A 24,382-nucleotide genomic window follows, 5' to 3' on the forward strand; every position below is an offset into this window, starting at 1 on the left:
ACAGCTCCCGCGTGGCTGAGTGGGGACGGTGACCTGCATGGCTCTCACCGCAAGCCTGGTGGGATCTCCTTCCCAGAGAGAAGGAGTGTAGGAATTCCATAAAGAGTCCGGTGCCCAAAGGGAGGTGCCGGCGACAGTTCCCAGCGTCTCCAGAGTGGGGATCTCAGAGGCTCGTGGGTCGCCCCACCCCAGGAGCAGACCAGAGTTGGGGGTTGGCAGGTCAGGAGTGACAGGAAGAGGGGGTGCTGCCTGGCTGCCATGGCTGTCCCTGAGTTGAACCCCAGGGAGACTGAATGAGGACTGCACGGGGACGCAGGGTCACCGGAGGAGGGCGGCTACCCTGGGAGGGTGATTCCAGCTCTCCTTTCCCTGCTGGAGAGCCCCGGACCACGGGTGGCCCCAGCTAGACCCTCCTAGGTGTGTCTCTCCTGAACATCGCCCGGGCACTGTGACACGCTCCAAGGAATCGCAGCTTCGGGACACAAGAGGCAAAAAGTCCTCTGGGGTCCTGAGGGGGCAGAAACAGGCCTTCCTGTTTGAGCCGTCAGGGCTCCTGGATCCGGCCCAGGCCAGAGCATGGGAGGAGGGCAGAGAGGCCTTTAAAACCCGAGGGCCCAGCCCCTGTGTCTTCTGCAGGCCTGAGACGGAGAGAAGGTCTCCCTGGTGAGGAATCTCATTCTGGGGGCTGCCTTGCTTGAGGTGAGGTGGTGGGCAGGGCCCAGGGAGGGGGGAGGAGGCCCCTGACCCCCCAGTGCATCCCCCCAGATTGAGGGGGTTGTCTTTCACATGTCTGCTGTGCTGTGGGGCTCGGAGCTGTCCATCCGTTGTGGTTAGAGACCTGACCGTGGTGGGGGCGGGGCGGGGGGGACAGCTGCTCCATCCTCTCCTTCCAGGGACCCGGCCACTTCCGACCCCCACGTTTTTGGGCTTCTGTTAGGCTGTCTGTCTCCACTCCCTCCACCTCTCATGACCTCAGCCACCACTTGACTCCAAAATTATCTCGCGGCTGTGTTCATTTCCCTCTGTGGTCGCTTGATAAAAATAGCCAGCTCCACATCCTTCTCCTGGGGGCTGGCTCTGAGCTCCAGAGATGGGCCACTTTCCTGGCCACTGGGCCAGCTGTGTCCATGCCTCGGTCGCCTCCTCCGTGAGACCTCTCTGCATCAGATCCCTTCCCACGGGGCCTCACGCTGTTCCCGCCACCAGCGGCCCCACCCCAAGGTGCTCTAAAACCTGCCTGGGAGTTTGGTTCCTTTCCGGTGTCGTGAGGCCAAGAGATCGGCCATTTAGGAGACAGCCTGTTATTTACGGTTTCTGAAAGAAGGGGACCCACGGCGTGGTCAGGGACAAGCAGGGAAGCACCAGGGCCGATCAGCAGGCGGAAGAAATGAGAGCAAGCTCAGCCCAGAGCCTTTCTTGTGTTTTCCACGGGCAAGGCAGGGCAGGGCAGGGGAAATAGTTCGGGACTGGCCGGCTCCAAGGATTTCAGTGGATTCTGGGCGGCAGGGGTGGGGGTGGGGGCCCCTCGCTGCCTGCTTCCTGGTCCCGGCATGATTTAGGGCAGTGGAAATGCTGGCTGGAAGTGGAAGAGCTCCACAGAGGGGTTGGGGTGTGAGCTGCGGACTGGCTGGTTTGCTTGTATGAAAGCCAGACTCCCAGGGGTCTTTTGTTCCCTCTAGAAATTAGCTACTCCCGGGAGGGCCTGTGTCTTCCCAGGCCGGCAAAGCATCCACAGGACATCAAAGCATCATCAAATATGGAAAAGGGACCCCGTGAATAGTTCACAGGGGCTGCTCAGAGGCAGTGAGGAGAGTAGAGTCACAGTCCTGGGCCGAAGCACTGGGTAACTCACGTCCCCCTGCCCGAGCCTCATTTCCCCCATCCGTGGGATCAATGACTGTTATCCCTTCCTTCAGCAAGTTGAAGGGACAGACACCGTGCCAGAAGGTTTAGCGATAGTCACCTGGCAGGGTCCTCGGCAGGCTTGAAGCGACAGGGGACAGAACCCGGCACGCTGCGGATGCCCCGTGCGTGGTGGCTGTCTCTCTCCTCCTGTGGCTGCTCTGGGAAGCAGCCGAGGAAGACTAGTGTGGAAGGATAGGGTCTAGAGCCTTTTCCCTTGGCCGGTTAGAGCTCTCAGGCCAGAGGCCATGGATGGACAGAGCCTGGAGGAATGTTCTTGGAACGCAGAGGTGCTGCTGGACAAAGGGCGGCCGGGAGAGGCCAGCCCGGGTAGCCAGAAGCCCCGGGGAGCAGAAGCTTGTGTGTGCTTGCAGCCAGGCCTCGGGCGGTGCCGGGGGCTCGGGGCCAACACTGCACAAATGACCTCTAGCCTCAGGGATCAGAGACAGCTGGGCGCCGAAGGGGAAATCCTGGCAAACCATCAGCCAAACGAGCAGCTGTGGATAAACAAGGATTCTGGGGAAAGGAAGGGAAAGGAAGGGAAACAGGCAGTTGCCGGTAAAGAACCTCTGAGAGGCCAAGTTGGAATCAGGCACTGGCCCAAGACACATGGAATGTCCTCTGCCTTCTGGGTGTGACTTTTCGGCACTCAAGTGGGTGATTCAGATGTTTGCCGAAGGCAGGTGCTGGGGAGGGAAGCTGGGGTCTCCAGGCTCCATGGCTCAAAGAGCAACTCACCCTCCATGACAGGAGGCTGTGTCCTGCCGTGAGAGGTGCATGGGCCAGGCTTTGAGCCCTTCCTCCGCTTCTTACTAGCTGCATGGCTTCTGGCAAGTTCCATGAGCCCTTTGAGACTCCTTTTTCTCCACCAGCTCCATGTGAGCTCTCAGTGGGAACAAGGACACCTACCTTTTGCAGCCCTCATGCGTACCTCCGGTCGACTTATTCCTTAGGTAGGCACAGTGCCTGGGGCCCATGGAAATGTCTGAACTTGAACTCTTAGAAAATCAGGAGGAAAAAAAACGAATGTAAGAGTCATGAATAGGTAATACCACATTCAGCCTGGACTGGGTTCGTTTCCATGCCAACACAGTTGTAAAATAGCACTTGAGAGAATTTTTTTTTTTGGAGGAAGGGGCCTGTGTGGGCAAAAGTGCTCAAGACCCACCAACCACAACAAGGCCCCAAAGGGTGGGCACATGGTCTGCGAAGTGCGCTATTGCATTGGGGCTTTTGTGGTGGGAAAGTCCTCTCCTACCTCTATGGGGGAAAGTACCCCATGAGGGCTCTGGGATCAACTCCTTACGGTTTCTGCCTCTTTCCTGACTGAGGTCACCCACATGCTGCCCAACAGGAGTGTGTCGGGCCTGGCGAGGACCCAGAGGTAGGGTCCGAATGTATCTCCTGAGAGACATGTCACGGGATGTGTTTTCTTTTCCAGAATCCCGAGATGAACGGCTTTCTCCCACTGGTTTGGTTCCTCATTTGTAGTAAGTGCTGGCCCCATGGCCTCTGAACTTGTGACCTTTCACCTCTAGGAACAATAGGGTAGTGGAAAGGAGCCTAGTCTTTGAGAATGGGGAGTCTTGAGTTTGAATCTCGGCTCTGAGCCTCTGTGTCCTCCTCTGTGACCCAGGGTGATATGCAGCCCCCAGATGGGGCTGTCACACGATTTCAGGTGGTGACGAGTGAAGACTGTGCTATGAGACAACAGGTGGCTTGCAAATGTGGGAGGCATATTTTTTCCTTTGGTGCAAAACAAAACAAAATAAAACCCAAATGAGAACAAGACCCATCTGTAACTGTTCAGTCCTGGGTCATTCTCTGCAGAGGCTGGTGCCCCTGCTAATACCTCCCAGCTGGGGAGAACTGGCATAGCACAGGGGAGCCCCATTACCATATGCACAGCACCCCAACAGGCTGGCCTAATCTTCAATGTCTTGCCAGATCCCTGGAGACTGCCGGAGAGCAGAGGGTGGAGATCTAGTGTAGGGAGGGAACCCTTGGCTCTCTGTGAAACCCTGAACCTTTCCCTCCAAACTACTGTTTCCCAATCTGGAAGGCAAGGGAGCTGGCTTCAGTGATCTGGAGGGATCCCACCTTGCTAAGGTCCTGGGCCTCATGTCCTAAATGGTATACATGGCATCATCAGGAGAGAAAGGTACCCTATTAATTAGACCTCCCATTTCTTGGTCGTTCACTAGGTGTCTGCCTAGTGAAATTCACATACTTTCTCTGCTTAGAAAAGACACATGCTTTCTCTCATTTTAACCCTTAGGATAAGTCTAAAATGTAGGCATTCACTTTGGGCCCTCCCACCCCACCCCATTTCCAGAGGAGGAGTCAGAGGCTCTGAGAGATTCAGTGACACACTCAACCTCATGCTGTGAAATGAGTGGCAGAGGCAGGATTTGAACCCACGGTTCTCATTCTCCAAGTCCAGACATTTAGCTCTACTGCTTGCCTCCCCCTTCTTGCTCCTGTCACACTAATGGGGAGAAAGAGATGCCTGGGTCCCCACAAGCCCCAGGGTGGGGGCAGGGGCAGGTGCCTGCCCGATAAGAAGCATGTTCCCCGGGGGCCGGGGGCTGTCTTCCAGGTGCTCCTGCTGTAGGCGGGGGCTTGCTGGAGCTCAAGTCCATGATTGAGAAGGTGACCAAGAAGAACGCCTTGATGAACTATGGCTTCTACGGCTGCTACTGTGGCTGGGGTGGTCAAGGGATCCCCAGGGATGGCACTGATTGGTGAGCTGATTACCACGATAATCCTTTATGCTCAGCTTCTGTGCCCACATGAGCTCGAGTAATTCCGTGTCAGTTTTGGAAGATGAGTGTTCAAAGGCCATGTTATATGTGAGAAAATTGTGTATCTGGGGGGTTAACTGACTGGCCCAAGACACATCTAGAAACGTCATGCTTCTCAGTGACCACGCGTGTCAGTTGGTCTGTTGTTATGGAACATATCACCCCAAAGTGTAGTGGCTGCAAGTGACCATGACCATTTATTTTGCTACGAATCTGCCTTTGGGGTAGGGCTTGGTGGGATGGCTTGTCCCTGCTCCACCCGGCTTCTGCTTGGGCAGCTCGAACAAGGCTGCACTATCCAGTTTCCAGATGGCTCGCTCCCACGTCTTCTGGCTGCTGACTGGGGGCTCAGTAGAGGCTGTGGGCTGGGGACCTCGATTCCTGTCACGTAGGCCTCTCCAAGGCTGTTGGGACTTCCCCACAGCAAGTGACCATGGGGTTCCAAGACTGAGTGTTCCAAGACTGCATGAAAAAGGGTTTAGCCTCAGAAATTCTATGGTGTCCATTGGTGGAGGCAGTCACAAAGACTTTGGAAGGAAAGGGACCTAGGTTCCATTTCTTGATTGGGAAGTGTTCAAATTCTAGAACATGTGAGACAGAGAGACGGTTCTTTGGAAAATTCTGAGACTCCTGGTGTGGATGATGGCATAGGTCCATTGAGCAAATGGATGGCAGATGGTGGGAGCCAAGTTTTCCACTGTTGGAGTTCACTTCTGGGGCGATGGATTGGAGATGAAGACGTCAGTATGAACTCCTGTTTAGCTTAATATAGGCACAGGTGGTTGCATACAGAAATAGGTACAGATGTGTGTACAAACACGGGTTAATAGAGACACATTTATTTTGCTCTGGCAGCTGAGAGGACTAAATGAAACAACATCCCAAGAGCAGTAAGCAACTCCTAGTGCCCAAACGTGGTCTCTAACACTATTTGCCATAAAGGGGAACCAAGGCTCCTTGGAGACCTGACTGGTTCTAGAACCAGGGCAGAAAATATACAGGATGAGTCTGGAGTCTCCTATAAGGCCAAAAGATAAGGAAGTTCTCCCTTGATAGAGATATGTGAGGGAGCACAGGCGCCAACGGGAAGGGCTCCCATTGGTCAAAGCTGGAGTAATTAGAGAAGCAAAATAAACCCATCGCCCCAGTCTTATCATGAGAAAAACATCAGGCAAACCCCATAGAGGGCATCCTACAAAATACCTCCCCATCATCCTCCAAACATCAAGGTTATCAAAGCCAAGGAGAGTGTGAGCAACTGTCACAGCCAAGAGGAGCCTAACGAGACATGACCACTAAATGTAATGAGGCGTTCTGGATGGGATCCTCACGTAAGAAAACATATTAGGTAAAAACTAAGGAAACCTAAATGAACTATGGACTTTTTATAATTAATGAATCAATAATGCTGTGTTATGATTTCACTGATTATTTAGTCAGTGACATCAACATTGGTTTGTTCACTGTAACAAGTGTATTGTATAAGATGTTAATGATGGGAAAAACTGGGTGTGGGGTAAAAGGGAACACTCTGTACGACCTTCTTTATTTTTCTGTAAATCAACACACACACGAGAAATGCAATTGGCCGCACCTCACATACTGGAAGTTTGGTTTTTTTGCTCACATGACAGTTCCATGTGAATCATGTGTGAATTCCAGGACCCAGGTTCCTTCCATCTTGTGGCTCTGCTATCCCCGGTGGCCTCAGGGTCCCCTGCAGGGTCATCGCCATCCTGCTGAGAGATGGACAGTGTGGGAGGGTTTCATGGGTGGGTCTGGAAGTGGTGGGCATCCCTTCTGCCCATGATGCCCTGGTGGGAACCAAGTCATATGGCCACACCCAATTGCAAGGAAGGCTGGGAAACGTAGGCTCACGTAGGCTTTCCTGGAGGAAAGAGGGGGTCAGTGAACCCCTTGCCGATGGCAGGCAGCCTCAGTGGAAGAGCAGAGATGTATCTAGCCGTATCCCTAGATTCTTTCTTTGCCAGACCACACCCACCTAGTGGCCCCTGCTCAAGTGACGTGCCCCCTCTGCTCAGGATCTATGCCTCTTGCAATGACAGGTGCTGCTGGGCCCATGATTACTGTTATGCGTGGCTGGAGGAGAAAGGCTGCCAAATCAGGACACAGCCATATACATACAGATTTGCACAAGGACAGGTCACCTGCGGTAAGACTGGGGCTTCCCATTCGAGCCACTAATAGAACCTGGGTCTCTGCTGGTTCTGAATTCAGCTTCCCCTAGATGTTAGCCAGCCTATACCTTGGAGGGCAGAGCTGGGGGGCGGGCAAGGGAGGCAGGATTATTGCAGCCACATCTGACCTCTGGGGAAGGGCTGAAAAACGTTGCAGACTGATGATTCACCAGGTGTCAAATGCTTTGCTTACCTCCATTTACTTGCTCCCCAAAACACCTTTTGAGGCATGTTTAGTCTTCCTATTTTACAAATGAGGAAACTGGAACTCAGAGCCTTGCCAGTGCCCACAGCTACAGCTGGGGTTCAAGTTCATCTTGAATCCATCTGAGTTCAGAGCTAAGTCTGGGGGTGGTGTATCCTCTATGAGAGCTGGAGTTCCTCCGGAGCAGGGGCTGACTCTACCATCAGACTGGGGACTCCCAAGGGCAGAAAAGGTGTCTCTACCACCAGACTGGGGACTCCCCGGAGGGCAGGGAGCCAAAACCTCTCCCTGGGGCAGGAGCTGTGCCTCTTCCATCAGATCCCACATTTCCCAGTTTGGAAGCTGTGCCTCCCTCATCAGACTGAGAGCTTCCTGGGCCAGGAAGCAGACTGGGGAGTCCGCTCAGACTGGAAGTAAGCCCGAGGGGCATTGTTGATCGAGCCTACTTTCCCTTCCTCACTGTGCATTTGGTGTCCTGTCTGCAGGGTCTGGGTCCCTCTGCCCACAGCAGCTCTGCACCTGTGACCAGAAGCTCGCCTACTGTCTAAAGAGGAACCTGAGGAGCTACAACCCTTTCTACTTAAAGTTTCCCAAAGACGACTGTTGACCGAGGCTTTTTTCCCCTTCTATACCACGGAGCTCACTCATGCTGCTGGGTTCTTTGCTGTTAGGCTCTTGAGAGAGGCTCCTGATCTCGGCCCTCCTTCTCTCTCCATGGCCCATGGGGCTTGGAGGAGCCCCACGGCCACTCTTCATGCTGCACAAAGTCCCAGGAGAGGATCTCTGCTGGTAGGACATGGTAAGGTCAGGGTCCCTGACCTCCGCTTGTGAGCTCGCCCCTAGCTCCAGGCTGGCTCTCTCCCCCTTACCCTGAAGACAGCACCACCCCCCAATCCAGGAAGATGCATTTACTTTCCAGTTTCTGTAATCTTGGATTCTCACCACCACCCTCTAGAGAATGTTTGCTCAAGGCAGAAGCCAAATTGACCCTATAAGTCTGCCATAGAGATATTAAATAAAATTTATTCTTAAGACAAAATCCCATAGGCACTTTCCTCTGCTCCGGGGAATAACCCGCACCTCTTCTCCCTCTGCCACTGGGGCTCTGGACCCCAACTTTACCGTAGACTCTCAGGAACAGAGAGTGTGGGTTCATAAATAGAAGCTTTTCGGGGGACCAGGGGCACCGGGGTGGCTCAGTGGGTTAAGCCTCTGCTTTCAGTTTAGGTCATGGTCTCAGGGTCCTGGGATTGAGGTTCCGTGGAGAGCCTGCTTCCTCCTCTCTCTCTGCCTGCCTGCCTCTCTGCCTGCTTGTGACCTCTCTCTCTGTCAAAAAAATAAATAAAATCTTTAAAAAAAGAAAAAAAAGAGAGAAGTTTTTCAGAGACCAGATCCAAGTCTCCTTTGGAGTTCACCTCCTGACACCTTGGGGGGGTCTCTCCAGCCAAGCACTGGGTTTCATTCTACCTTGAGTTGGGGGGGGGGGGAGAAGAAGATGCTTGGGAATCAAGCCAGCTTGGGCTTCTGGGCCAGCGAGGGTCACGGTCCAATCCCAGCACTGGCTTCTCCAGCTGTGTGGTCTCAGGCTTGTTACCAAACCTCTCTGACTTCCCGTTTCTTTAAAAAAGAAATGAGCTCCTTGATATGAGGAAGTGGAGATGCAACGTGGAGGGGTTTGGGGGGTAGGAAAAGAATAAGTGAAACAAGATGGGATCGGGAGGGAGACAAACCATAAGAGACTCTTAATCTCACAAAACAAACTGAGGGTTGCTGGGGGGAGGGGGCTCGAGAGAGGGGGGTGGGGTTATGGACATTGGGGAGGGTATGTGCTATGGTGAGTGCTGTGAAGTGTGTAAACCTGGAGATTCACAGACCTGTACCCCTGGGGCTAATAATACATTATATGTTTATCAAAAAATCAAAAAAATCAAAAAAGAAAGAAAGAAAGAAAGAAAGAAAGAAAGAAAGAAAGGAGAACATTTCACGTAATGTAAGTGAGTAATCCAGAGGTCACCTGGGTGCTGACACAGGAACCCTGAGGTTCTGGCATGTCATAAAGAAAGACATTAAAAAAAAAAAATGGGGGGGGGGCGCCTGGGTGGCTCAGTGAGTTAAAGCCTCTACCTTCGATACAGGTCATGATCCCAGGGTTCTGGGATCGAGCCCCACATCGGGCTCTCTGCTCAGCAGGGAGCCTGCTTCCCACCCCCCATGTCTGCCTCTCTGCCTACTTTTTTTAAAAAAAGATTTTATTTATTTGACAGATAGAGATCACAAGTAGGCAGAGAGGCAGGCACAGAGAGGAGGAAGCAGGCTCCTTGCTGAGCAGAGAGCCCGATGCGGGCCTCGATCCCAGAACCCTGGGATCATGACCTGAGCCGAAGGCAGAGGCTTTAAACCACTGAGCCACCCAGGCGACCCTAAATAAATAAATCTTAAAAAAAAAAAAAAGAATCTGTTTCTTTCTAAAAAAATATATATATATATATATATATATATATTTCAGAGGAGGGGTTTATTTTTACCAAGCAAGGACTCTTAAAAAAAAAACCCACCTCATCTATTGATTCATCAAAGAAAGGATGTTCTAATGCCAAGATTGCAGGAAGAAAGCGCACATTCCAAAACAGAGGAGAGTCCCTTCCAAGAAAGGACCTTTGGTTTCCTTACGTCGACAAACCCCAAAATAACCGTATGATAAATGGGATCTATATTTAAAAATTCCAACGCTGAACGTTTCCAAAATAAAATTTAATTTTATGAAATGACTCCTAATGTCTTAGAAAAGTTTGCGTCTGTATTTGACAGAGTTTCACGGAAGGGCGTTCAAATGTCCCATTTGATCATCAAAAAATAATTTTTTAAAAATCAAAACCACGTCCTAAGTCCAAAGTTAAATAGGGCTGTTGGAGAGTCAGAATCTTTGCTCTAATGCCATCTCTCCCCAGTTGTGATATCCTGGTTGATGGATAAGAGATCCCAGGCCTGGCTTCTCCCACCTCCCGTCAGGGTCAGGTGGCAGGCGGGGGTGGCCTTGGTGCTAGGTCCTGCAGGACGGGCAGACTGCAGGCTGTCCTCTCTGGGCATCCCAGCTCGGGGCACCAGTATTAAGACGGGCGCAGGCAGGTGTTTTTGAACAAGGGAGGCTGTGAGGTTGGGAAAGCAACACCACAGGCTGAGATGGGCTTGAACTGAAAGGACCCGTGGGGGAGCTTTTTTTAATCTACTAGAAAACTGAGGTGCAGAGAGATCAGGAGACTTTTCCAAAGTCACACAGCACATCAACAGCAGAAGGTAGAGTTGGACCTTAGATCTTGGTTCTAAGCCCTAGTCCCTGACTGCTAACTCCACTGTCTTCTACTCCGGTCCACAAAGAGAGAATACAGAACTTCGGGTGGTTCAGGGACTCGTCCGTATTAGGGGGTTCTCAGGATGATCCCTTGGATTCCACCTGAGGGCCAGGTTCCTCTCTGCTCTAACTGTCTTGGATAACAGAGGCCATCCCTGGGTGGTTAGGCCAGTTGGAGCTCTAGCTTAATCCTCTGGAGAGGGGGACCCCACTGGGGTCCTCCATGGTGACTGGTCCAGATCCTGTCTCGCTGCCATGAACCTCTCTGGGGAAATGATGAAATCCAGGAATCACCAAAACCTGGGAGGAAATGTTCTCTCTGACTCTCTTATTTGACTAGCTCTTGAGTGACAGGAGAACCATCAGGGAAGTCATGTCTCGAAACGGTGAGGCCCCCACAAGGGGTGGACTGTCCTGGATCTATCCTATGTCCCTTGGCTCTGTGGAAACTGCATTTCCCAGAAATTCTATCCCTGCAGAATCCCAGGCTGGTGTGGGTCTCCGGAGATGTTCTGCGTGAGATAAACACCTGTCGAGGCTGACACCTGTTGTCCTGTATCGGCTGTCTCACTGTGCCGGTGTCAGGAAGTACCAGGACCACAGCTGCTCCGGGTCCTGCCGGGCCTCCTGCTTTAGCTCCTCCCATTGGAGGTGACGAGATGGTGAAGGGTATCCGGGACTATCCTCACGGGTTCCACTCACCCCTGCCGTTTTGGTTCTCCCTGTCACTTGGGCCACAGTATTCCAACAGCACCAGCAGAACAAGAAACAGCCTCTCATAGAATTTTTTTTTTTTTTTTTTTTTTTACTGGTACCCACAATCATGGAAGTCCAATCCCCGTAAAAAGTTCCTGGTTTTTTAAAAAAGATTTTATTTATTTATTTATTTGTCAGAGAGAGAGAGAGAATGAGAGAGCGAGCACAGGCAGGCACAGTGGTAGGAGAAGCAGGCTCCCTGCTGAGCAAGGAGCCCGATGTGGGACTCAATCCCAGGATGCTGGGATCATGACCCGAGCTGAAGGCAGCCGCTTAACCAACTGAGCCTCCCAGGTGTCCCCAAAGTTCCTGATTTTTTATATCGGAATCTCCTTGCTGTTCTGGGGCTCCGATCAAACCCTGGTTGATAGAGCCGGCTTCCTGGGACGTAGCGGCGTGCCTGGCACACAGCTGGGGCGTCACAAGTGTATGCTGACTGAGTAAGGGGCTGGATGATCAGATGAATGAATGAGACACAGTCAGGAGCCAGGGGAGATAGCTCGGTGCCCTGATGTCTAGCAAGGGGGTGTGGTCTTCCTGCAACTGGCTTGCCTCTGGGATGAGGTTCCAGACTGCTCCATGTGTCCAGAACCTGACCAGACAGGACGCCAACTTCTGGTCACCGCTTCTGTTTCTGACACTTGCTCTCCGGACCTGTGCCAGCACGAGAGTGCTCCCCTCTGCTGCCGTCAGAGAGAACCATCCTATCCCACTCAGGTGGCAAGAGCCTCCCTTGAAGTTCTGCCGCCTCTTGGAGGCCTCTTAGGATGGTGACCATACCCTTCCCTGCTGAACTCAGAAAGCTCACCACCATGGCATAAGTCAAGCCCTGGTGCAGGTTTGTTGCTATCAGTCAAGGATCCTTAATCCATCTTTTCTTTCACATACTCCAAATTGTGCCACTCCCTCCCTCTAAGGCCCTCAGTGGCTCCCCATTGCTGTGTTCTTCAGGCTGATGTTCAAGGTCTTTCCGCGGCTGGCTGTGTTGCCCTTCCACTCGATCTCCCAACCATTCTCCACTTCCCCAGATCTCCGCGCCTCCCATTTTGCCCTGTGGGTTCCACTCTGCCTCTGTTCTTGCTGCTGCTTCTCTTCTGGGATGTTGTCCCCTCTCCTTTACCCGTGAGTTGCTTTTGTTCCTTATCAGTCATAATAATCATGAAAGCTACCACTTACTGACCACCTGCCACATGCCAGGGACTTTCCCACGAGTTATGTCCCTTCATCCTCCCGACGACCTGACAGGCAGGTGTCACAATCCCGCTTCCTGGGCAAGTCCATTGAGGCCAAGCATGAAACCTTGGCCACACACCCAAGAGAAGCAGAGTGGAAATTTGAACCTGGGGCCGTACAGATCCAGAGCCCAAGCTCCCCGGGGCAGGGAGCCTGTGCCTCCCTGCTGCCGGCTCATCTTTCCTTGCTTGGCACAGGGTCTGGCACAGTGGGCGTGTCCGGTGAGTGTGCCCTGTGTCAGACCCCAGGCACGCTGCTGTGTCTGTCTGTGCTGCCTTACATCAGAGACGCTCAGGGAGTGAGCAGGGAACCACAGCCAGGAGGCAGACTTAGGTGCATACAGAAAACCTGGGCGTGAGGGGAGCCTAGCTACCTGAGACTCCACTGGCTCAGTGAGAGCTGATGGCCACAGCCGGGACCCAGAGCCTCCACTCTGTCTTCTGAGCACTCGGAGAAATGTGCTGTTAGACCCTGACTAGCAGTAGCAACTTCATACCCAGACCATCAGTTGCTCCCTCCGCACTCAACGGGGCTAGCATTCTATTAATCGGAATTCAATAACGAGAAGTATTGGGAACTAGATACCAGGTTCTAGTCCTGACTCTGCAAACATCTTGGGTGACCTTGGGCCACAGTTTGACAGATAATTTTAACCGTAGCCCTGGTCCATGAGTGGGTTGTGAAATCAGTTTTGAGGGTTGCATCTGGTGTGTACATGTGCGTGCGTGTGTGCACGTGTGTGTGTGTGTGTGTGCCACATGTGTGTGCTGTGCACGTGTTAATATATCACAAGCAGTAAAGTGCTGCTTCAGCAAATTGTGCCTCTCTGGTAGGGGTGTGTGTGTGTGTGTGTGTGTGTGTGTGTGTGTGTGTGTATGTGTGTGTGTCTGCTGGAGGCTGGCTGGTTCCAGGTGTGAAATTTCTTAAATTCTGTGGGCTGTCATCAAAAGGATCTGAGAGACCCTTGCTCACAGACCTGCCTGGGTCTGAAGCTGCGGGCATCTGAGTGGCTTCCCTGTCTGAACCTTAATTGCGCAAACCCGGAAAGGCACCCCTGGGGTCTGGGGCCCCTGTGCCCCCTCATCCTTCTCCTCAAGCCTTAGATTGGAACAGGGCTTCTGGCCATGGACCTCCAAGCTCATGATGGCATGAGTCCCTGAATGTTCTGGAACCACACAACAGAGGAACTGGACATAAACACAGGTGTTTGGCTCCTGGCTGGGATACAGAGAACTAAGCCATGAGTTTAAGTCCTGGGGAGACAGCGTTCCAGGGCTTTGGCTTGAAGGTGGTAGCTCTGTGTTTTTCCTCACTGAGTGACCCCAGGCCTGTGATTCTAATTCTCCAAGCCTCAGTTTCTCAGCTGTCAAACAGGCTAATAATACCTTCCTCAAGGCTGTTGGGAATATTTGATGACATGATGCACGTAAATTACCTGTTGCAGTGCCCGGCAAACAGTAGGCACTCAATAATGGCACCTATTGTGGGAGAGGACCACCAAACCCAAGCCCAAGAGTTTGATTGCAACCGGCTGGTTCTACACACAAGCACTAGAGGCCGAGGTTGATGTCCAGGGCAGAAGGCTGCCCCGTGAAGTGCTTACCACATTCAGCGTGGGCGTTGGTGATGCTGTCATCACAGGTGCGGTGACCCCACAGGGAGCACAGTGATTGATCTCTCTCAGGCGAGCATAGCAGCACTCACAGGTGAGGCTGCACCTGTGGGCCTGCGGCAGTGAGCCCTGCATCCGGTCAGAGGCTGTGCGTTTCTGCACCTCCAGCCTCTGTCTGCCCACTACCCCGGGCCACCTGTCCACCCACCCCTACCAGCTAAATCCCTCCCACCTGCCCAGGCCAGCTATGTGCTCCTGCCAGATGACCTCTGTCCCAGTGTCTCCAGCAGAGGCCACCGTTCCTCTCCAGGGCTCCCGTGGAGTACCAGTCATGTGTCCACTCAAGCCACCTACCAGGTCTTCACTGCCCACCTGGGTGAGGCATGGGGACACAGAATAGCCATCACAACACAACATCAACCTCTCCCTCAAGATGCGCAGTCGGGGAAGGAGACAGCCACTCCCCACCGTGGCAAGAATGAGATGCTCGATGAAGGAGTTTGCGTCGAACCAAGAGGCGAGTTACATCCAAGCAGGAAGGTGGTGGGTGGTGCTGCCAGCAGCCTCCCTCCCCACAGAGCCTCTTGGTCCGGCACAGACGGCTGGACACCATCTCCACCAAAGCAGCAAAGAACAGTGCTGCTTGCACACGAAGGCCCCAGTTCACACATGCTCAGGCTTGGCGAGGTCACTGAGCCAGACCGCCACGCCAGGTGACCCTGTGACTCTAGCTCGACCTCCTAGCGTCGTGCATCTTTTCTGCTGGGATAGAAAGGGTTAGGAGTTTAGTCCCAGTGGAGCTGGGATAGCTCGTCCCCCCGACGCCTGCCCCAGGTACCTGATGTGTTCTCGGGCTGCCCTCTGGCCTGACAGGTGGAAGGCCTACTTCTGAATTACCTGTTGCTGCCAAAACAAATCCCCAGACTGGGTCCCAACTTTCAGGCTGGGGACCAGAAATCTGTGTTTGTAAACAAGTTCCCAGTTGCACCCAGATGTGCAAAGCAGTCAGGTGTGGGGAAAGCGGGAAGCAGGGCAGGTCACTAAAGATGAGCCAGACCTATCTGGTACACTCGCATATACCCATGGGGACAGCCTGTTGACATCCACAGAGACTAGGTTGACCTGTAGTCCTAGCCCTATTTTTGCACATTTCTAAATTCTAGACGGTGCCTCCAGGGGTAAAGGTGTAGGAGGTGTGCCCTCCTAACAATACTGAGTTATAGATGACCATCCTAGTCCACTTAACCCATGTACATTTCATAACTTTCCCTTTTAATTAAAAAATTTACTTAAGGGGCACCTGGGTGGCTCAGTGGGTTAAGCCTCTGCCTTCAGCTCAGGTCATGATCCCAGGGTCCTGGGATCGAGCCCCGCATCAGGCTCTCTGCTCAGCAGGGAGCCTGCTTCCTCCTCTCTCTGCCTGCTTCTCTGCCTACTTGTGATCTCTGTCTGTCCAATGAATAAATAAAATATTTTTAAAAAATTTACTTAAAACATTTTTCATTTTTGGGGGCGCCTGGGTGGCTCAGTCTGCTAAGCATCTGACTATTTCTGCTCAGGTCATGATCTCGGGGTCGTGAGATGGGACTCTGTGCTCAGTGGGGAGTCTGCTCCAGATTCTTTCCTTTCTCTCTGCCCCTCCCCCGATCTCTCTCTCTGTCCCAAATAAATTAATAAATCTTTAAAACATATTTCATTTTTTATGATAGAATATTTTCTTAAAATGTGTTACTCACGTCTCCACTGTTTAAACCAAGAACACCCCTGTAAGTTTGTTACTGACAAAGGCTCACCTTACCCAACCTTTCACCCAGGCTCCTCTAAGCCCTTGTTTGACTGGGCTCTGTCCCTGAGTCTCGTCCCCAACGGCAAGAATTTTGTTAAGTCACTTTAGCGAGGATCATTAGAACATTGCTGGGTCTCTAACGTTCTATTTTTCAGCTTTATTTTTCATGCCTTTTTTCTTGTCTTGTAAGTTGTCTGTGCTCATAACAATTTAGTAGACTCTACTTTTGTAAACGGAAATGAAATATTTATGTCTTCTCCTTACCTGCTCCCTCCAACGTTCGGAAATTCTTAGTGAGTCTTCTTATTTCCATGGCAATATAATTATTTGCCTGAGTTCACTAAGAATCAGTTCTCCCTGCAACAGATACTCAGTGGAAACATTGGTTATGTAACTGAGGCTCTGATGGGAATGTCCTATTTGAGAACGATGTACATAGTTTTAAGGACTTAAGGTTGACTTCATGGAACCAATGCTCATGAAGCCCTTTTGAAAAAAAAAAAATGTTCTAATCCATGGCTTTATAGGGCTCCTAGCCTTGCAGATGAGTAAAGAAGGTAACTTACTGGCAGACCCAGGGACCACAGGATATCTTGGGGACCTTGAAAGGAGAGGAAGTCACCCAAATCTATGGATACAGAAGGCAAAGTCTGGTGAAGATTTCCCAGACTTCCCAGCCTCCAGAGTTTTCTTAAGTGTCTAATCTGAGATTCCCTGTGAAAACTTCTAGGACAGAGCAAACTAAAAAAGGGATATGTGGTCAAAATCTGTTTTTGTCATCCTTATGTAAATAATCATGTCCAGTTGGATGAGACCAGAATAATTTTGTAAACAAGATCAGCTGCGCTTAGATTATCTTTGGTCAGAAAGGGGAGGCTGACTGCAGAGAGAAATTTCGTGTTTTAACAGAAAACAACAGCTCACCCTTGGGGTTCTCCAATATCTGACTCTAATTCCCCAGACTGAAGTTTCTAATTATTCTCCCACCTCCCTGGCTCGCATCCCTGAGAACTGAAACTGCCGGGTTCCCAATGCCCTATAAACAGAAGCTGGACGACTTGAAAAAAAATCTAGAGAACTCATGATCGATGGTGTCTGCTGTCGTGTGAGCCACTCAGAACGTTTACTGGAATGCCCGATGCCATCGCCAAAGACATTCGAACCGCAAGCTGGCAAGGTCGTTGGATCATCATTGCTGTCCTCACTCCGTCCCGTAGATGTCTCCAACCCCACATCTAGAACTCTTCCAACTGGCTGCTTTTGGGTCTCAGAAACTGGGCTGGCTCCCCATGACTAATCTTCGTCTCTCCATTATTTTCATAGAAACTCCCCTATCTGATGCCTGACTGCTCAGACCATCCAGCAGCTAGCTGCTAGGGCCAGGTCCCAAGTAGTGGGTTATCTGATCCTTCATGAAAAAAAAGGCAGCAGAATAATAAAAGGACTCATGGTGTTCCGAGGAAAGATTGTCTCTTCTTTCCTTGAACAAGAAGAGGGACGGATGAAGACTCTTCTGGTCCAAATTGAGTCAGGCTCTTCTAAGACCTTTTTTGACTCAGCCACATCCTTAAGAGCAAGAATCCTGCCAAGGGGCTTTAACCAAAACCCTCATCCTCGATATCTGATCACTTTGATATCTGATCAGGTTCCTCACCCCTCATCATCCTTGAGGTGATGTCTGATCAGCCAGGGCTGCTTTTGGCAAGAATCCTGTTCAGTCAGCTTAGCTGGAATCCCCCCCGCCCCTTACTTCTGATGTATATTCTTTTAGTGATTTTCCAGGCCCACCTGCTCCATGGTTGTAAATCCCCACATGTCCATCCTATATTCTGAACTGAGCCCTATTGTATGTGAAGGCTCTTGTCTCCCATTGCAATCATTCCTGGTTAGAATCTACTTTTTTTTTTTTTTTAAGATTTTTATTTATTTGACAGAGATTACAAGTAGGCAGAGAGGCAGGCAGAGAGAGAGAGGGGGAAGCAGTCTCCCTGCTGAGCAGAGAGCCTGATGCAAGGCTCAATCCCAGGACCCTGGGATCATGACCTGAGTCAAAGGCAGAGGCTTTAACCCACTGAGCCACCCAGGTGCCCTGGTTAGAATCTACTTTTACCCCTTTAACTACTGCCCACCTCTGGATTTCCTTTGCCTTTACCTTTTCCTGGAAGATTCCTGGTCATTGTGTGAATTCCTCTGCACTGATGTTTTCATTCTACTTCAGCTGCCCTGTCCTTTCTCCAGCAAGGAGCTGGAGAGAAAGGGAGATGGATCTTCTAGCAAAAAAAAAAAAAAAAAAAAAAATCACATCTCAGACTCATCAGTCCATCAACACCAAAATGATAGATTCTGGGAATTGGCAAACAACTCATTTATCAGGTTTGACAACCCCTGAGGCAGAGAATCTGAACATTGTTTGGTTGCCGTGCCTAAAAACTCTTTGAATCATCAGTTCTAAACAGCTGATTTAATAAATCTGGAATGTTGCACAATTGGTTTCCTGCCAGACGCCAAGATTACTCAGGTTTCAAATAAACGTGTTGATTGTAAACCTACAACCTCTTATTATCTTCTCTAAGGATCTCTGTATCTGGACACGGTTGTGCTATCATACTGTGCATCCAGCCCAAGTTCTAACGTGTTTCAGCTTGCACACTTCCTTTCTATGTAGAACTCTCCATAGAAAACTCTCCATATTAAAAACCTTCTAATATTTTATGCTTCGCAAAGTGTTGTCAAATCCATGATCCAATAGGACCTCAAAACACCCCATTTTACAGAGGGGGCAACTGAGGGATAGAGAGAAAAAGGTCCTGCTTGAAGTTATTGCTGTCAGCACTTGAACCAGCTTCTCAGAAGCTGAAGTTTGGGGGATTCTCCCCCTCATGGGAACAGGGACCTCTTGGGGGCTGGACTGGCATTTCTTCATGAGCGCCCACTGCCTTGCCTGGTGTCTGACACAATGGGGCAGATCCCAGTGTAGATAGTATCCTAAGTGTGCTTCGCCATGGTTCCACTGAATCCTCATATTAACCTACAAAGGAAGTACAGCAAACACCTTATCCTGTATGTGAGGACACTGATGCACGGGGAGGTCAAGGAGCTTGCCCCAGGAACCACAGCTGGTAAGCAATGCAGAAGGGAATGAACCCCAGAGCCCGCCCTCTTCGCCCAGGAAAGCTGTGCTGAATCAGTATGGCGGCCCCGGCTTTAAACGATGCCCAGACAAGGTTTCAGTTCAGACCTTGGCCAGCACGCCTGCTGACCCAGGAGGGATGCGTTTCCAGTTGCTGGCACCGCAGGCTACCCTGGTCGCCCAAGCCACAGTGACAGCCACAATGAGGTGGCTAAGGAGGGGTGTCTTCTCCACCGCCTGCCTGCAAGTGCCATAGAGCTCCAACAAGCAGGCCTGGCTGAGCACGAGCTCTGGGGAGAAGGAAAGAAACAACAGTAAAATAATGATGGGGATGCCACCACTAGGACCCACGACCACTGCTGCTAACAGTCCTTCAACAATGAGCCTGACAGTGACTGCTATGTGTTCCACAGGCTGGTCTCTAGGGTGCCAAGTGCCTTCCAGAGGTCTGTCATTCACCCCTGACAACAGCCTGTGAAGACAGTATGATAATTCCCATTTTATAGATAAATAAATAGAGGCCCAAAGAGTGACTTGTGCCCAAGATCCTATAGACCCCAAAAGCTGGCAGACCTTATATGTGGGACTCTGAGCCCACACTCTTGACCACTACATTAGAGCATTTTTCCTGCCAACTTTTCATGTAGTGCATTTTCCCCACAGAGTCAAATTGTTCATCTTGTTTTATTCACCTTTCCATTTAACATGAGCCTTTTCACCCTGACCGCTATGGGGTCAACAGGGAACTGTAGGCCAGTGTTGGTGAAGAAAACTTTTCTCTACCCTCTTAGATGTAGTCCATGGGGGCCTGCAAATTAAACTAACAAAAGACAGATTAACAGGAGAAAAGCCACATGATATTTATTCATATTGACATGCACAGGAGTTCACAGAAAAGAAGTGAAACTCTGAGTGATAAGACCCAGAGGATTCCTTTATAGCAGAGAGAGGGTTTGGACTTAAAGGAACATAACCTGTGAGGAAATGACTAAGAGCTATATGGGGGCAACTAATGGAAGAAAGGCTATTTTAGAAAAGTCTGTTTATGCAAACCAATCTGGCAGTTGACTCCCCAGCTTTGATGATAAGAGCTGCTGTTCTCTCCAAGTACAAGGTTGGGGGCAGTTTCCTCAAAAGGAAATTTATGTCCTGCTTTGAGGCAGATAAGGGATGGACAGAGAACTCTTCCCGCATCTTTGCATTCTCAACTGTCTTCAGCTCAAAATAATTTCTATGCAAAGTGGCATATTCTGGGATGACATATTCTGATCCCTTTTGAGGCCTTGGAGCAAGAGTATCACAGAAGCTGGCTTAGCGTGGGTGTCTCCTAGCTCCCGGTCCGGCACTCCGTGACTGCCTTCTTCCCCTGTGTGCTTGTGCTCCCCAAGAGCAGATCTTGTGTTCCTCCTCCCTTGTCTCCAGAACCTTCTACAGCATCAACCAGCTGGTGTCCCCCCATTCCCCACCTGGCTTGGGACTCGCCAGAGAAGAGGACAAACAGTGTTGCTCACGGAGCACCTGACCTGCTCTCTCTCTAGTTCCTTCTAGTCCTTCAGAATACCACCAGTTGAAGTTGGTCTCTGCGTGGAGCCCGGGCATCCTCAGCGCCTCTCCCGTACTGGCTAGTTGACCCAACTATTGGTCCTGCTTTTCTCTCTCCAATAAGAGTTTTATTTCCATTGACTTGTTTGTTTGTTTGTTTTCAGTCACCTTCTGTGGATGACAAGTGATACTGGTTTTCTCTATACCAGAATGGAATTATCTTCCTTCTTAAATACATTTATTTAGGTTAAGAAAAGTTAAAAGAAGAAGAAGAAGAAGAAGAAGAAGAAGAAGAAGAAGAAGAAGAAGAAGGAGGAGGAGGAGGAGGAGGAGGAGGAGGAGGAGGAGGAGGAGAAGAAGAGGAGGAGGAGGAAATTGAATTATTAAATCAGACATCTGGATGGTGGTGTGTGAAAGGCTGAGGTTTGGGAAGCAGGTTCCTGCCCCCTCCTACCTGGCAGAGGAATAAGTGGGGGCCAGGAGAACGAGGCTTGCATGGAGTCTGATCTAGAAGGTGGGTCTCCAGGCTTCCAGCTGGCTGAGCTGTGCTGGCACAGGAGGAACCAACCTTGGCATGAATGGGCTGGTCAGCCCCACAGTTGACCATGGGGACAGACTCTGCCTGCTCTGGATGCTAGCCATAGGGGGAGTGGGTAATGGGGACCTGGGGTTAGCGGTGACAGCCTGCACCCTTTTTGAAAAATGTTGCTGGGCCAGTTGAAGCCAAATGTCCAGCAGCACTTGGTAAAAATACAGGTTCCTGGGTCGCATCCTAGACTTACAGAATCAGACCTCCCCGGTCTGGGTTCTGGCCTAAGAACCTGCATTTTAAACACTCTCCTCCTGGGAATTCTTGTCCACTGTGAGGTTTCAGAACTTCCCCCTTCGGGAGCCCACCTTCCGGGCCGGAGAGAGTGGCCCTGGGACTCGGAGCTTGGTGTGGTCTGGCCTCGTGTGCCCAGCCTCTGCAGCTTCTTGCTGATTGAGTTACCTCGGGCAAGATATTTTACTTATCAGAGCCTGCTTCCTCCCCTATAAAAGAAGGTCAAAATACCCGGCTGGGGGGGGGGGCAGGTGTAAGAGATCATGTGTAGAAGGTTCTTAGCACCGGGGAACCCTGAAAAACGGCATTTTCCCATCTCCCTCTTAAGAAGCTAGAAACCACCTGGTTTAATTATTTCCTCTTCCTGCTGCTCTGTGGCGCCCAGACTTGGGGTTTTGGGGACCGAGGAGACTCAAGTACAGCAGGGATCCGTAGAGCCAGGGCCTGGGGCAGACTCATCTTGGGGCTTCAGGGGAAAGGAGAGCCCCACCCCAGGCCAGCCTGGGCCCGGGGGAGGGGCTCCAAAAGAGATAGCCGGCCTGGAGAATGATCTCTGACAGCAAGGTCTCCTGGGAGGAGGGGCGTGTCCTGGGAGGAGGGGCGTGTCCTGGGCAGAGGGAGGGGCTGATTTCTGAGCGTTCTGAGGGAGGGGCTGGGAGGTGATCAACTAAGTTTTTCCAATCTAAGATAAACAAATGGCTGGATGAGTGATTAAGAAAACCAACAGAAAAGGCAAGCAGAGCATTGAGATAAGTCAGGGTGTGAGGGGGTTGCTTTAGGTTGGGAGGACCCTGATCTTTCTCAGGGAGTGACTCCTGGCTGAGCTCCTGACGGAAGGGGGATGGTCTTGGAAAGAGCCGGGAAAGTGCATCCAGGAGAGGCGCCAAAGCAAGGCTTGGCCAGGAACCTAAAGCAGAGAGAGGAAGGAACCTCTCCGCCTTGCCTTTTCTGACCTGCTTCGAGTTTTCACAGACTACTTTAAAATCTCTCCTTTATTTTAAGTGGGAAAAAAAGAAAAAGAGGACCTCCACCAACCCCAAGTTCTAGAGAGAGCCAGGCCTTCACTCCCTGTTGTCCAGGTTGCCCGGTGAGGTCGGGGCGGGTCTGTCCGCAATAGTGAGCAAGGACACCTTGCACTCCGAGGGAACACCCCCAAGCCCCCTCCAGGGGTACTGACACAGGAGCCTCAGCCACCCCAACCCCCTCACCCCTCCACCCCCCACCCCCTCACATCACAGCAACAGAGAGGACCTGTGGGAAGGAGCTTGGGTGTTTGGGAGAGGTTCCTACTGGGAAAACAGGCAGAGCTGTGGAGAAGGCCCCTCATGCCCCAGGCTGGGTCCCCTGCCCCCTGGAGGTGGTACCCTGGGTCCAGGTGGCCTGGGGATTCAGCCAGCAGTGGGATTAAGGGCTCCCACCCTGAGGGCTCTAAGTGAGCCCTGCTGTGATGGGCTCCTCTCAGTACAATATTACTCCCATCTCTCTCCCCAGGCTGCTTCCTGCCTGGCCACATCCCCTCTTACCTCCTCATCCTCTTACCCACTAAGGAGCACCCAGGGCCCTTATTCACCAACTTTCCCAGGAAAGAGTGTGGGAGGTAGGGGGAGACACAGCCCCGGAGCCAGAGCGAACTGGGTTCGAGTCCCTACTCTGCCGCTTATCAGCAAGTGACTCACCCTCAAGTTTCAGTTTCTGCAGCTGGAAGATGCAATACCATGCCCCAGGGAGGGGTGGGGAGTGGGGGAGTGGGCACCCCAGGTGTTCTGTGTTGGCAGCTCTGTGCTGGCTCCACTCCTGCCCCTGTGGTTGTTCCTTTGTGAGTCTGACCCCCGAAGGGGCGGGGAAGCACGGTGACTCCTGTCCTTCTGTCTGCCTCCTGCATCCAGGCTCCTTGAGAGATGGGCGCGGAGAACGGAAACTGCCGGTGAGTCTCTCCTTCCTTCATGCCTCTTACCCAATTCCAGGAACTATTCCAGAAACTGGAAATTGGCCCAGAATGAGAATGCACGGGAGGGAGCGGGGTCTTACCTTACTCTGCGGACTCAGTCCTGGCTGCCCTGAGACCCCATGTGCCCGTCCCACCTCTTGGTCCAAAGTCCCATGTCTTTACCAACCTGGGATTCATTCATTTATTCATCATTCATTCATTCATAACAAACAACTCTCGATCACCAGGCAACTGTGACCACCAGGCCCTGCCCCAGGTGCTTAGCTACAGGCACGGTCCTGCTCCTGACCCAGCCTTGGACTTGCCCACCCAAGGCCATCCTATCAACAACCCCAACCGCTCTCATTGTAGCCATTACCTGCAACTCTGGGACATTGACCCGGTCTCCTCTCAAGGGTAAGTAAAACCGGAGGAATCGACACCAACCAGAGTAATCCCATCACCTTGAAGCACTAGGGTTTGGGGTAGTCAGTCCTGCGGGTGGTGGTAAGGCTCATTGAAAACAGACACAACAGGGACCGCATGCTCTCTGCTGGATGTTATCATGTCCAAGTTTGGGGTCTGGACTACAGCTGTGATCTGGAAGCTGGGAGGAGCCACCCAGGGTACGAGGTGGGGAGGGGGGGCAAAACAGCACGGCCAAGGTGGTCCATGAGCTGGAGAGACCCCCGGTGCTGATGCCATCACCAAGTCACCAAAAAGCCACCTAACCCCTGGACTTCTTGTCATATGAGGTCATTGCTGAAGCCCATCAAGTCACAGGAAGCCTCCTGACCAGTACAAATGGGACAGGGTGCCAGGGGCCAAGTAGGGAGAGTCTGGGGTGGAATCCTGGCTTCGCCTTTTGCTGGTTGTGGGACCTCGGAGGTTGCCGACCCCATTCTGAGCCTCAGGTTGTAAGATGAGGACAGTAACGCCCAAGCCTGCCAAGACGGATCTTGTCACCATCACAGAGCCTGGCATACAGGAGTGCTAATGGACAAGCAGGGTCACCAGCTCTTGAATAAATGAACCTTGTGCACCAGGATCTTACTGACACGGCTTGCACCGTCACGTGGATGGGAGAGAGGAATTGGGTGGAAAGAAGGGGGACA

General features: G+C 51.6%; 1 protein-coding gene and 1 long non-coding RNA gene across 3 annotated transcripts; one reads left to right on the plus strand and one right to left on the minus strand.

Moving 5' to 3' along the window:
* The first annotated feature begins 288 nt into the window (after window positions 1-288).
* PLA2G5 (phospholipase A2 group V) lies at window positions 289-8,477 on the plus strand. 2 transcript variants are annotated; one of them, XM_082684512.1, is made up of 5 exons: window positions 289-699; window positions 3,344-3,392; window positions 4,502-4,646; window positions 6,773-6,879; window positions 7,595-8,477. In XM_082684512.1, exons 2-5 carry the CDS (start codon window positions 3,353-3,355, stop codon window positions 7,714-7,716), a joined length of 414 nt encoding a protein of 137 aa, XP_082540638.1. In that variant the 5' UTR covers window positions 289-699; window positions 3,344-3,352; the 3' UTR covers window positions 7,717-8,477. The 2 variants fall into 2 exon arrangements, with proteins under 2 accessions (XP_082540638.1, XP_082540639.1); XM_082684513.1 differs by having other exon boundaries at window positions 379-663.
* A 9,377-nt stretch (window positions 8,478-17,854) lies between these two features.
* On the minus strand, window positions 17,855-23,969 carry LOC309841512. Its single transcript, XR_014299160.1, has 3 exons — window positions 23,017-23,969; window positions 19,084-19,265; window positions 17,855-18,115 (listed from the first exon to the last, which is right to left on the minus strand). It is a non-coding gene; the product is annotated as an uncharacterized lncRNA (long non-coding RNA).
* Between the last annotated feature and the right edge of the window lie 413 nt (window positions 23,970-24,382).

This window comes from Mustela nivalis (assembly GCF_964662115.1).
Source record: "Mustela nivalis genome assembly, chromosome: 10".
Classification (NCBI taxonomy): Eukaryota; Metazoa; Chordata; class Mammalia; order Carnivora; family Mustelidae; genus Mustela; species Mustela nivalis.